At 37.7% G+C, this 14,599-nt stretch overlaps 1 protein-coding gene across 1 annotated transcript; it reads right to left on the bottom strand.

Annotated features, from left to right (window-relative positions):
- Positions 1-259: 259 nt before the first annotated feature.
- Positions 260-7,642, bottom strand: LOC107710978 (chromobox protein homolog 2-like). Its single transcript, XM_016515875.1, has 5 exons — positions 7,432-7,642; positions 7,308-7,351; positions 4,541-4,606; positions 2,246-2,315; positions 260-2,149 (listed from the first exon to the last, which is right to left on the bottom strand). The coding sequence occupies exons 1-5, from the start codon at positions 7,513-7,515 to the stop codon at positions 815-817; spliced, it is 1,599 nt and encodes a 532-aa protein (XP_016371361.1). The 5' UTR covers positions 7,516-7,642; the 3' UTR covers positions 260-814.
- Positions 7,643-14,599: the final 6,957 nt, after the last annotated feature.

The raw sequence follows: 14,599 nt of genomic DNA, 5'->3' as shown, positions 1-14,599 counted from the left end.
ATTCAGCTTTGAATCACCGGAATAAATTACATTTTAAAATATATTCACATAGAAAACAGTTATTTTAAATTGTATTATTTCTAAATTTTGCTGTTGTTTACTGCATTTTTTTGGTCAAATAAATGCAGCCTTAGTGAGCAGAAGAAATGCCTTTGCTGTCATTCTTACACCCCTGATTATATACACATTCATATTCTGAACTGTACGTTCGAATCAAAACAGACAATGATGAATTTTGTATAAAAAGAATCTTTACTGTATGTTTCAGCATTTCACCTACCAACAAAAACCAATGAGAAATAATAAATAAACAGAACTGTTGTGTAGTATAAAAGATGCCAACATTCATTTTAGAAGGGAAAAAACCCTGTTATAATAGTTATCAGGCAGAAAGAGGACAGCTTTAAAAACAGATACCTTAAAATACGTGATCTGAGATTCAGCTTTAACGCATTTTGGATACATTTGTTCTGATCTGGTGACTTTCTTCTTTACTAATACTGTACTCAGAATCAACATCAAGAGAACATGAAACCATCCCTGAAGTGGAAACCAAGACGAACGGCCAATTATTTGTTCAGTAACATATTTATGCTTAATATCTATGCTTAACTGAGATTATAAAGGTATCTGATTGAGCAGGTCTTTAGGCATTTATCTTCTCTAAGAACTCCAAAACTGACCAACTAAAACTGTCCGATTTTGAGTTAAAACAAGTAAAATCCAAAGATGGAGAAGCACCAAACAGTTCCTTTGATTCCATCGAAACTTCTCCCGATTATCACAGAGTGGCTGCAGTTCCAGTTGTCGACATTCAATAATTGCGGATGCTAAAAAACCCAACGCTGGTGGGCGACTCCTTCACCGTTACAGTGACCAGGTTTGCAGTGACGTCGGTGACAAACACGTGTTCGATCAGGTTCCGTGTCGGCCTCCAGTCCTGACCCGCCTGCACCGAGATGGCCAAGTCACGGTTGTCGCTCGGAAATGAGGAATCGTGGTCAGAATCCGAGCTGCTTCCCTCTTCTCCAGTGCTCAACTCGCTCAGGGTCTTGCTTGGTTTTCCTGCATCTTTAGAAGAGGATCTGTCTTGCGTTGGATGATCTCGGCCCTCGGTCGTCTGAGTGAGTATCTTGTCCACTCTACCTTGATTGTTTTTCCCAAGTCTTTCGGACAAATCGTCCGCTTTGGATTTATCCCGTTGCGGACTCTTAAGGACTTGTTGACTGGTTGGGAACTTACTTGGGACATTCGGTTCAGGACTCTGCTCGTGTCTTGCGTTAAACCCAGAACTTTTTCTACTAGGATTGGCGGTACCCTTCAAGTAGGAACCGTCATTTGTGGAGGTCCCGTTACCCTGCGTCATTTTGTTGACGCTCTGCAGGTTGAGAGCTTGAAGGCTGGAGGGAGTTTTAAGAGAGGAAAATGAGCTCGATGGGGATTTCTGGAGAGATCCTGATCTTTGAAGTAGAGTCTGATCTGAGGCCTTCGGGGCATTCGGAGAGAGTTGTGGACATGTCTGTCCATTGCTGCTGTGCAGATTCAACGCAGCCACTCCTGGAGATTTGCACGTGGGTGTTTTGGGATCGACTCCTCCGCTGCTCATATCTGAGACCGAGAGCTTAAAATCCGAAGCGGTTTTGGTTTGTGGCAGCCGACTTAATGTAGCAGGCAACGAGGCCAATCCGACAGAGCGTCCCAAGGAACTTAAAGAGTTCTTCTGGGTAAATGAACCTCTATTCTGCAGTGCCATCGGCTCCCTTCCAGAGTTTCGGTTCAATCCGGTGTAGGTGAAGCTTGCAGGCATGAGTGGTTTCTTTATGCTCCCTTGGAGCTCTGAGTCTCTGGAAATGGGCTTGAGCATCTTCCGAGGACCTTTGGCTTGACGCTGCGCCTTAAGCTCCGGAGGAAGCGCTTTCCTCCCTCGCTTCTTCTTCGGCGGTTCTGGCTTGGCAACCACGATCTGGGCTTTTTTCTGAGGGACCGGGTGGTGCTCTCGTGGACGAGGGCTTGGTTTTGGATTCCTGTCGTTGTCGTCTTCATCATTGTCATCATCTGAAGAAAAGGAAGAAGACGAGGAAGACGATGAACCAGAAGACGAGGACGATGAGGACGAGCTGCTTGATTTGGATACCACTGGAATGGTTTCCTGAGAAATTAACATATAGAAAATGGTGAGAACATAATGTGTGGTTCAAGTTGGTTTTTCTTACTGGATGTCTGGCATTTTTTGTGGCATACTTACCAATATTTTTCTGGGTCGTCCACGAGGCCGTTTCCCCTTATTGTGGATCAAGAGTTCCCGCTCCTGCTCTCTAAGAATGACAAAATATTTGAGAAAAATGACAAAAAAAAAAGCAGTGACTAGCAATGCTTCATTTCAATTGTGTAAATCATACAGTCCTTGCTATCATTAAATTTTATTATATATGACTATTACTTTGGTATTAAAGGGGTGGTTGATTATGATTTCACTTTTTTAACTTTAGTTAGTGTGTAATGTTGCTGTTGGAGCATTAACAACATCTGCAAAGTTATGACGCTCAAAGTTCAATGTAAAGCGTTTTAAAGAAATCGCTGTTTAAGGACTACAAAAAAGGCTGGAATGGACTACAATGAGTTTCTTCCTGGATTTGTGACATCACTAACCCCGATGTAATGAATCACAACACACTGGGCCAGCTACCCAATCTGAGCCCATTGCTTATTTCTGAGGAAGGGGCTTCATAGAACCAGGAACTAAACAGACCGTTTTGACGAGAACAGAAACAGCGGAGTAAAGGTAAAATATATGAAAATGTTTTTTTTTTTTTAACAAAGCATTAACACGTTACACTGCAAACCATAAACCAATTAAGCCTTCGAAAAAAGCTGATCAACCACTCCTTTAAAGGCCATTAGGCAAAGGCAATTTTAATTAAATAGCATATTTTATAAACAAGAGTAATTCAAAGTGCTTTACATAAGGATGATTTAAATAAATAAATAAAAAATAATCATAAATAAAACCAACAATAAACAGTAACAAAAAAAATATATTAAAGTTCATTATTAAAAAAAACAAAACATTCTTTTAACAGTCTTGGCTAATATATAGGGGGAAAAACAGCCCAATTGTGAAATTCAATTCCTGTTTTTATTAATTTAAGCCACCTCACTTCTTGTTCTTTCTCTTCACTTCCTGTCACAACTCTCCATTGTTCTAATTTGGACAAAAGACCACTTTCTTTAGCCCTATTCGCACGGGATTAGTATTACCTGGTGTCCTCCAGTCATTTGTAATAATTGCGGAGGTTGTCTGTTGTCTTAATCCCCATGCGAATCGGCCATGTCTGTAATTTGTAAAGTAAAAATTCCCCCGCAAATGACCTACCATATTTCGCAGAACAACGAGGTCCTGTGATAATATTAGTCCCGTGCGAATCGGCATCTCTGTGATTCGGCCAGCATTTGGCGGGTCGCATATCATTTTTCGAGGTTTTTGTTTGCTGTGCGCCTTTTTATCCATCTTCCGCGAAGAATGGAGCTGCGTTGAAGTGTTTGGTGCTGTCATCATATCGCTACACCATACAATTTGCAGAAAGAGAAAGCTGGTTTGGGGGGGGGTCATTTCAAAATCACACAAGGTACCCAGATAATGATAATCCCGTGTGAATAGGGCTTTTGTTTTTGGCAGATGTGTTAGCAAAAAGTGGTGTTTCCTACGAAAAGCATCATTTGTACTCCAGACATTAATGATTTCTCAAATAAATATTTCTTTGGCAAACAGCCCTATTCGCACGGGATTAGTATTACCTGGTGTCCTCCAGTCATTTGTAATAATTGCGGAGGTTGTCTGTTGTCTTAATCCCCATGCGAATCGGCCATGTCTGTAATTTGTAAAGTAAAAATTCCCCCGCAAATGACCTACCATATTTCGCAGAACAACGAGGTCCTGTGATAATATTAGTCCTGTGCGAATTGGCATCTCTGTGATTTGGCGGGTTGTATATCAATTTTCGGGTTTTTTGTTTCCTGTGCGCCTTTTTATCCATCTTTCGCAAAGAATGGATCTGCGCTGGAGTGTTTGATAGTATTTTGGGTGCTGTCATATCGTTACACCATACAATTTGCATCTCAAATAAATATTTCTTTGGCAAACAATAAAACAGGAGAAAAATTCCCATGTACTTACACTGAAGGATGGATTCAGAGTCATATTTAGAAAATACTACCAAATAACAAAAATGTAAAAATTTAGTTTCTCAAGTGATCCAAGTCTCATTTTCACACCCATCCTTCATAAACTGTGAAACCAAATGTGAAACGCTGACAGAAAACTCTAAAACTAGTTCCCGTTGAAAATGTTAACGATGTTTGATTTTCAGTCAGGCTGCAGAGGAACTCGTGAGCCTGGACACGTCTGCAGCCCCTGAATGGCTCTGTGAATGGAGACCCATTTACGCTCTCCCAAGCGTTGCAGCCCATATTGTTTGCACATGGGGAAGGGGGCGTTGCTCTCACACACAGGCCTGCTCGTCCAATGAGAGAAATCTCTTACCTCTTGTTAAACGCAGCCAATAGTCTCGGGTCAAGAAGGTTTTCCTGAGGTTCCCAACTGTTATGCCTGAAACACAGACACTAGCTTCTTTAGCATGTGAGTAGATGACAAATAACTTGCTCATGAAGTTTTGAATTTAGCATCAAAAAGATGGCTATGTACAAGGGAAAGTCTATAACTCTTATTTCTTTCAAATGTGACAAGTTGTAAGTTTTTAAAGTACATATAATTCATATATTCTTGCAAATAATATGAAACATATGCACATATAAAATGGCATGTATAATAGTTGAAAATACAGCATGTCACACCACAAGATGCTGCTTAGACTAAATCAGCATAACCAAGCATGCAAAACAAGCTATTTTCAAGCTATTCAAGCCACCCCTTGAATATCGTTTGGATAGCAATTTTGCATCTACTACTGTAAATGTAAAAAGAAGGGATGTGGAGTTGAATTGGACTTCAGGCGCAGCCTGGTTGGCGTTATATAGCAGAGAAAAAATAGATAAGATGACAGTTTACTTAAAAGGGCACTTCAAAGAGTCTGGGCCGTCTGGATTTCATTTAACACACAAAAAAGTAGTGATCTATCAAAACAGATGCCCTTAACCTAGCATTACTCAAAATCAACATGAAACGCCATTCATTTTACTTCCATAACTACTACTGCTACTTCCAGCAGGAAAATAATGCAGGACATGGCTTGCAGGTGAAGTTATTACATTTTGATGTAAAATTATGAAGATAGACATTTTTGAAAAATGTGCATGGATTCATTAATATGGAAGCCTGTTTCCACCATGTGATAAATAAAAAAGGTAATTGCAACTTTTTTTCTAGGATTTCGGAGTTTACATATCGCAAATCTGTTTTTTTTGTTTCAGCTAGAGGATAAAAAAATAGAAAAAATAAATAAATAGAAAAAAGGTAATTGAGACTTTTTATCTCACAATTCTTACTTTAAGAAAAAGTCAGGATATCAAGATATAAACTCAGAATTTGGACTTTATTTCTCACAATTGTGACTTTCTTTTTTAAGTTTACATTCGGTATTTTTGACTTTTTTTCTTGGAAATCTAAGTTTCTATCTCACAATTTTGTTTTATTTTTGCTTCCGCCACAAGATGAAAAAAATATATATAAAAAAGGTCATTGTGACTTTTTATGTCACAATTCAGACTTTTCCTCACAACTGCAAGTTATGTCATAATTTGGACTCTCTTCCCAAGAACTGCGAGTTTATATCTCACATTTTTCTTTCTGAATTGCAAGACAAAAAGTCGAAATGACATTTATTTATTCATTTTCTTTACCGTGTGATGGATACATCAATCACAACAGACCAGGAAAATGTGTTAAGAACCTCACTTACATCCATTCACAATATTTAAAATGTGCATTACGGAAACAAAAATGTACTAAATGTTTTACAGGCTATTATGAAATATACCAAATGTTCAACAAGACATCGCCTCTCGTCCCTCAATTTAAATATCTAGAGCATTCTAGACATAATACCCTGAGTTCTGGTCAGTTTCTGATTTTGGTTGAACAAGTAATAATATCAATAAAAAATAGATGAGATAAATAATCAATGAAGCAGATGGAAGCGCGCGGGAGGTGTGGCTCGTGTGATTGACAGCTCAAGTGCCCATAGACGGGGCAAAAGGGGGGCGACAATGTAACAGAGAGCAAGAGTGGGGCATTAAGGGGGGTTGGGGGGCAGCTGGAGTTTTTAATGAAAAAAAAAAAAAAGTAGAAACAAACCACGCGCTGCGAATTCTACAAACGGCTTGCTTTACAAAAGAACAAACTGTTACAAAGTAACAAAAAGCGTTCTAAAACTGATGCAATGATACTGACCCAGCATTAGGCAACAATTTGCAGAAAGAGAAAGCTGAAAAGGTTTTGAGGTTAATGTGTTACAAATAAATCGAGCATAAAGCTTGAGATATTATTTTAACCTGGTGAAATGTAAATGACACAGGGCACGAAACTATGTTAATTTAATTTTTTTTAATACATCTAACCGGACTATAGAACGGGTCTCTCAAAGCCTGGACATCGTATCTGGGAGATAAAAGGGGGGCGACAATGTAACAGAGAGCAAGAGTGGGGCATTAAGGGGGGTTGGGGGGCAGCTGGAGTTTTTAATGAAAAAAAAAAAAAAGTAGAAACAAACCACGCGCTGCGAATTCTACAAACGGCTTGCTTTACAAAAGAACAAACTGTTACAAAGTAACAAAAAGCGTTCTAAAACTGATGCAATGATACTGACCCAGCATTAGGCAATTCCTGAACTCAATAGATGATGTTTATCACCGAAAATAATAACTAAAAACATATTAATAACAACACTAAAATGTTTTCCTCATATACTTTACGTTTGTTTCTGTCGATTTTACTTCACCAATTGCGATTGGACAGTCGAACAAAACATAAAAACAAAAACAACTTGATGAAAAGACACAGCAAACGTAATTTGGAAGACAAAGAGAAACGCAGAAAAATCAAGTGGAGAGCAGTGCACGAATTCACGCGTGGACGCGAAATTAAACACGCGCAACACGCTGTTGTTGTTGTTTTCATTGTTTCTCTCGCTCTCCCTTCCTCGAGATTCACATTCAAGGATGTTTACTGGCAAAAAGCGTTGCATTGGCGAACTACCAGTCTATACGATGCGCATATATATCGCCTATATGGTCTACATTTATACACGCTTACATACATAATAAAAGCAGTATATGTATCAGTTCTCACTTACTTGGACGACCATCCTCTCCACTTGACCAGATACTCCAGTTTGCCCTGTGGAAATCAAACACGCGTTGAGGATCGCGCACGCATTCGAATTCACGCGTGTGTGTGTTTGTGTGCGTGTTTGTTACCTTCCTCAGGCGTTTGTTGAGGATACACTCGGCATCAAAGACCTGCTCTCCCACCGCGCTCAGCTCCTCCATGACTGTTCTCATCTCATTCTCATCTCACTCTCCGTGAACTGAACGTGCGTGTGTGCTCGAGAGAGAGAGCGCTGAGCAGGGCAGAAGGGGGCGGATACGCAAACGCGCAGCACGCGCAATGGCCCTCGGAGGACACCGTCCACGTGACGTCACACATTTGATAAGAACGTGAGTTTTTGGTGGACAGCGTATTGATGTGAAATGATATATAATCAGAGGCGGACAAAGTACTCAACTCCATTACTTGAGTGAAAGTACAGATACTGCTGGTCAAACATTACTCCATTACAAGTAAAAGTTGTAAAGACAGATTTTTACTTAAGTAAAAGTACAGAAGTACTTGCTTTTAAAAGTACTTAAGTACCAAAAGTAAATTTCCCTTTTTATGCCAATGCACTGTTTTATTATTGTTGTTTGTAATACTTACAATACCTCTGAAGCAACTTAGAATACATTATTAGAATGTTAAAAACCCTAGGGGGAAAAAAATACAAATAATTATTTAACACCCCTACCCACCCCCACAAAAGCAGGATGGTAGTGATCTCACACAGTTCTGACAGTGTGTGCACACATCTATGTGTAGCCATTCATCCACATTTGAACAGAATGGACAGTGAAATCCTGTAAATACAAAGTGATAATAATAAAAAAAATAAAAATTCAAACCTGCTTTAAAACCCAGCAACACAACAGTAGCTGTATAATTTTACAACAGAAACACTGCTTTAACAAAAAAGCAAAACAGCAAGACTTATTTGACATCAAAACAAAAATGTTAAAACAATATTAACTTTTTATTATTAAATTGTAAATAAATATCACATTTGGAACTGGTCAGTGTTCAAAAAATGCTGGGAAATCACTTCATGTAGCCCCAAGAGTGATTACTGATAAACTGTCTGAAAAAAAGAAAGTCACATTTTAGAGAAGAAAACAATCACCCACTGACTTTCAAAGCTGCTACATAGTAACGACTTTCTACTTCGAGGACCTTGATAGAAATGTAGTGGAGTGAAAAGTACAATATTTGTCTTTCAAATGTAGTGAAGTTAAAGTCATAAGTTCCCAGAAAAAATAATACTCAAGTAAAGTACAGATACTCAAAAAGTGTCCTTAAGTACAATACTCAAGTAAATGTACTTTGTTACTGTCCGCCTCTGTATATAATTATCTGACTTTGTTGTAATTGTATTATTTTGCACAAACATAAATGAGTTCGATTTACAAACATAAGTAAAAGACATCTGTGCTGAATTATAGGCCAATTTAAATGTGTGTTATTCACTTTAGTACAGAATTTTCACTCTTTTTACTCAAAAACAAGACATTAACATAAACCAAAACATAAAAACAACATATGTTTATTTAAATTGTTAATTGTATTAGTTGTTATTGTAAATCTTTTATTCGGATATATTTAGTTATTAATATAAGTATAACATTCAGTTGTACTGTATGTGACTTTTAATATTATTATTAACATTATATTGTGATATTATGTTTTTCTGTTATATTTGACATGCAATTAATATTATATTGTAGTATGAAGTGTTTGTTTTTTAACTTCAATTTATTTTATATTTTATGTATCAAATTATTTGAATAAGGCTCCTGTTGTATAGTACAGGCTATTTGTTAAAAAAATGAAAACAGATTTTAATTTGCTGGAAAGAAGCACAGCTGGAAAAAATCCTAGAGGAAACACTGCATACATTTAAAGGGGTCATATGATGCTTTTTTAAAGATCATTATTTTGTGTATTTGGTGTAACAGAATATGTTGACATGCTTTAATGTTCAAAAAACACATTCTTTTTCAAATACTGTACATTATTGTAGGTCCTCTATGCCCCGCCTCTCTCAAACGCTTCGTTTTCTACAAAGTCCCTCCTTCCGACAAGCGCAGTCTGCTCTGATTGGCCAACTGACCCAGTGCATTGTGATTGGCCAAACACCGCAAGCACTCGTCGGAAATGTAACGCCCCTTACCATAATCGCGAGCTTTAGCTTTCAAAATAAATGTAAAGACAGAGCCCGAAAGGGAAACAGTCGTGAGACAGACACAGTGATGAAGCTGGTATGTGTTTGCAGTACACAAGCCACGGTTAAAGGGGTCATATGATGCTTTTTTAAAGATCATTATTTTGTGTATTTGGTGTAACAGAAGTAGATATGTGGGGTGTGTTAGAACGAGCCGTTTTAGGGGGGCGTGGCAGAGTCTTAACTTTGATAAAGAATATCTCTTTGGTTTTGAGACTTTAGTCTTTGCAACTTCAGGGATCTTATCTAAGCACAATCAGCTTGTAACACTCCAAAGAGAAAGGAAAACTTGAAATCGCATCATATGACCCCTTTAATACAATTAGAAAAATGCATTTACAAAGGTAAAAAGAAAATGCCCCTGTAAATCACTTTGAGTCAAATATCAGCTTGCATTGGAAAAGCTAATTTTTGATCAGAAATTTTTTATTATTGATCAGAAGGTGCTCCTAATTTATTTTTAAATTATGAGGACAAGCGCTCCTAATTACGAGAATAATAAAAAAAAGGCTTTATGGCTGTGGAATGTGGTTTGCCGAGGAAAAGTTTTCAATCTGATTTTTTTTTTTGCTTTAACCCCTGGAATATATGGAAAAATGTAAACAAACTAAAATATGTTGATGTAAATTATAAATGTTTAAATATAGGTCTGTTCTGAAAGTTTCTGATGAAATTCTAAACTCAGTTTAAACACATCAGAAGCTACAACACTGAACATATCCAAGCTATGTCATCTAATGAGCCTTGTGCATGTTTTTCTTTGCATTGCAATAGATCACATCTGTTGGAATGATGTTTATGTGTGAGTCCTTTTCTGGATTCCTGGACCTAAAATGCTGTTTGTTTTGTTTTAGAGTGACACTTGTCAATCGTCCCCTCGTCTACAGTAAACCAAGAATACAAAACGCATCCAAATCATTCAGTGCAACCAGATCTGGTCTGTAAAAGCAGAATCAGGTTAGTAATGATCATATTTGTTTCTTTGTTTTGTTTGACAATTTGGTTTCATTTGTATCTATCTGTATGGATCAATAGATAGATAGATAGATAGATAGATTTTTGGGTGCACTATCTCTAGCATTTTACAGTTCAGGCCAGGTATATAATCCTGATAAAATCCCTCTAAATAAGTTACCAGTATACCAATACAGACAGGATTACACACAAAACTGAAAGAAATTGTTATAATGTCAAATGACGTTAGTGTTTTATAAATGTGATGCCTTTGAACATATTTTTAATTAATTTTCTTACATATAATAGCTATGTTTGCTCATGAGATCATGTCCAGTATGAAGCACATTGTAGTAATGTACCCTTAAATTGGTGCATTTTAATTTATATTGTCATTTAATATTAAGTCAAATATTTTTATTTGACCATTTATTTATGTTTAAACATCTTATATTTAATTTGCTGAATCGTTGCAGCTGTATAATGCACAGTACTACTAAACAAGCTATATCAATGTGAAATGTTCCTTAATTATTTACCCCCAGCATCAAACTATTTAAACCAGTGTCCATGGTTTTTACTTGATCTCGGATCAGTTTTATAAATTTACAGGAAGTTTTTAAAGGTCCACTGAAGTGGCTTGAAACGCATAGCGTTATTCTATGTGTTGATGTAATTTCAACTGAAACAGGAAGACAGGGCAGGACATATCGAACAGCCCCGTGCCCCTTTTAAAATAGCAAATAGCGTTTTGTTTATATCACTGGTTGGGACAGAGGCCTGTTTCATAAAACAAGTTTACCAAATAAGCCAGGCTTATTTCAGTTAGTCTGACTCGTTGTCAAATCATTTGGTTCCATAAAGCACATTTAACATAGATCAAGCTCAGTCACTGTGGCAACTTACGCTGGGAAACTAACCTGGTCCAGGGCAGGCTAAGAAGGTCACACACCGGATGAGAAGCCCAGCCGTGTGCCGCTTTCGTCGCTCCACGTAAAATTCGAACTGCCCTGCACTTCTCGTCCGGTGTGTGACCGCCTTAACTGTTAGGATACCAGATTTCATTCGACTCAAATCACCCAACGGAAAGCATATTGCCACTGTTTGAATCATTCTCCTTCCCGTATATAGTGCACTACGTGCCATTCACCATACAGAAAATACAAATTCTGAGAACAAGTGACCGATTTCAGTAGCAGCCTTAGCGTCTATTTATAGTGTAGGGGGCGGGACACTTCGGATTCTAGAGAGCATTTCATTGGACAGAAAGTTTGATGAGAAGCTGAAGTCCAGGGTGAGTTTTGAATGCTTATATCTTCTAAATGCAAAATTTGTCATTGTTTTGGAGCATCCTAGCTTATAGACAAACTTATGGCTAACATATTCATACTAAAAGCCAAACACTTCCATTTTGATTTAATGGGGACATTAATGAGGCATTTGTGTAATTAAAAGGAAGAGTAGGCCTAGTTGTTAATAGTCTCTTATTGGCCTGTTTAGACAAGCCCTCCATAAAATAATCAAAACTAACCTTGCAAATTAATAAAAGAACACATACAGACACTCATATTTAATGATATTCATTAATGATGGTCTTTGGCTATTTGTTATACTTTCATTAAAACATTTGAAATGGGTTGGAAACATTTTTTTTATGTTTAGAGTTTTTTTTTATTATTGTTATTATTATTATTTTTTTTTTTGGTTTGGCAGTTTTGTACGGTGACCGAGAAGTGCAAAACAAATCACAATTCTGAAAACAAAATAACAAATTACAAACGCAAATGCAAGTCTAAAAAACAAAATAACAATTCAGAAAGCGCAACAACAATTCAGAAAACATTATAACAAGTCAGAAAACACAACGACAAATCCGAAAACAAATTAACAAGTCAGAAAACACAAAGACAAATCAGACAAACCGGAAGAGGTAGGTATAGTTTGAGACAGCGCCATTGGTTTGGGATTACTCACCGCTGACTGGACGAGACATCTGTCAATCAACGTATACAGGAAGAACCAGCCGAAGAACAGCAGAGTCGTGGTAGAAAGTTCGGAGATGGTTTTTCTGAATTGTTGTTGTGTTTTCTGAATTGTTATTTTGTTTTTTAGATTTGCATTTGCGTTTGTAATTTGTTATTTTGTTTTCAGAATTGTGATTTGTTTTGCACTTCTCAGCCACCGTAGTTTTGACCTGCAGACATCACCAGCGTGTGATTTTTCAAGCACTTTGAACCAGTGAATCATTTTGCAAAATTGTTGGTTCAAATTATTTGAAACCACGAAAAGGTTGATTTCTCCCATTGCTGGACAAATGCTTTGCTATTTTTTTTGTGTTTTTTATCTTTATTGTATATATGTTATTTTTAATTTGAAAAACTGATCAAATATTTCACCCTAACTTCTCTCTGGTCATGTAATGTATAATGAGGTTGAGAAGCTACAGACTGTAGTGTTACACCCTGACATATGTTATAATAACCTTGGGAATGTATTTTTGTTTGTTTTATTGCTGGTTATGTCTTTCGGAGAATTAGTGGCTCCTCATTGCAAATGTGAAAAGGGCAGATTCGGGGTCTTAGTGCAATTTGTGATAAAAAGTTTGTAAGCTTCATATTCTAATTGATGAACGCATAGAGTCACACTGTTGGCAGAGGTTTAGTGTTCCTGCGTAATTCCGCCTGAGGGTGGCGCTGTAGTCTAATGTTGATTGACAGGCTCTAAATACACATGACACATGCATAGAATGCTGCCTTGAGTGTTTTTCTAGAATGTTACAATTTGGGGAGGAAAACAGGGAGGGAAAAGAAAGTCATGTCTATTCTCAGAACAAACATAGAACATCAGAACTTTTGAAAGGCAATTCACATGAGAACATTTAAGATAAAGGATTTAAATTAGTAAATTAGTCATTTTAATATATCACTTTATGACATTCAATTCGAAAGAATGGAGCCGTCTGCTCTATAGCTCTCGCGGTACTTTGATGTCATACAGCCATTTTAGGCAATTTAGAAATCCTGTGCTGAACATGTCCCCGGGAAGTGGCACGTTTAGTCACCTTATTCCTCAAGCTTCTCTTTCCTGTCAGATGATCCACGCTGTTCACCAGTGAATAACTCAAGCTTTTATTTTTTCCTTTTACATTACATTTAAATGCTTTCATTTACCATATGCTTTAATCCAATATATCACAGATCATCTCAGTTACTTGTGTAACTCTGGTTCCCTGGAGGGAACAGAGATGTCGCGTCGGTGACCGACGATTTGGGAATCTCGCTAGAGAGACCTATTTACTTAGAGTGTAAACTAAATGAGCCAATGCATATTGGCATGTGATATTTACATCTGACTGCCACGCCTCGCAGCGTGAGATTAAATAGGCAACAGGTGCAATGCATATTCAGATTTTCGCTGAGGAGACGAGCCAGTGACCTGGCCGCTCAGTGGTGGTACAGCAACTGTGGCGATGGGACGTGATGTCTCCGTTTCCTCCTTCAGGGAACGAGGGTTACACAAGTAACCAAAAAGTTCCCTTTCAGTCGGTCACTTTCGACATCACATCGGAGACCGACAAATTGGGAATCCCTACCAAAGCGCCATGGATGCTGCCCCTTCTAAGGTTTTAAGTGGAATTTACACATATGGACTAACCCTGTAGGGCCGTCCGTACTGCAGATGAAAGTCTCTGGGGTTGCTCAGACCCAGTTAGGGTGGCCACACCTTTGCAGAGACAGCAGAGGGGACTCTGCCTAGGGAAAACACGGGCTTAAAGCCATACTGTGGAAGAATACACATATGGGATCCTGTATTATAATGTTGTGTAGTCATCATCTATAACACTATAGACACAGCCAGGTTACTCGTTGAAAATTTTATTCGTGATGAAATAATTACTTCATAAACAGACATGTTTTACAGTTAATCTGAGTCGTGCATTAATTTGAGTGATGACAGCTATTATGTCAGTGGCTTGATGGAGTGCAGGAGATGCAGATAACATGATCTTGACCCTTAAGAAACTTTAATTAACTCTGTCACGTAACAAAATTTAATGAATTGCTAATTACAACACTGAAATAAAAATGTAAAGCCTGTAC

Source organism: Sinocyclocheilus rhinocerous, unplaced genomic scaffold (assembly GCF_001515625.1).
Source record: "Sinocyclocheilus rhinocerous isolate Xijiao unplaced genomic scaffold, SAMN03320098_v1.1 scaffold146, whole genome shotgun sequence".
Taxonomy (NCBI): Eukaryota; Metazoa; Chordata; class Actinopteri; order Cypriniformes; family Cyprinidae; genus Sinocyclocheilus; species Sinocyclocheilus rhinocerous.
Note: the sequence above shows the minus strand (reverse complement) of the source record. Positions and strands in the feature narration are given on the sequence as shown.

Bases quoted from the DNA above. Each gene is read 5' to 3' on its own strand.
- LOC107710978 (XM_016515875.1), bottom strand. From the start codon at position 7,515: ATGAGAACAGTCATGGAGGAGCTGAGCGCGGTGGGAGAGCAGGTCTTT. The intron at 4,607-7,307 runs GTAAGTGAGAAC...TCTGTGTTTCAG, and splicing joins TGGAGAGGATGGTCGTCCAA to GCATAACAGTTGGGAACCTC. The intron at 2,316-4,540 runs GTAAGAGATTTC...TGTCATTCTTAG, and splicing joins TTGGCTGCGTTTAACAAGAG to AGAGCAGGAGCGGGAACTCT.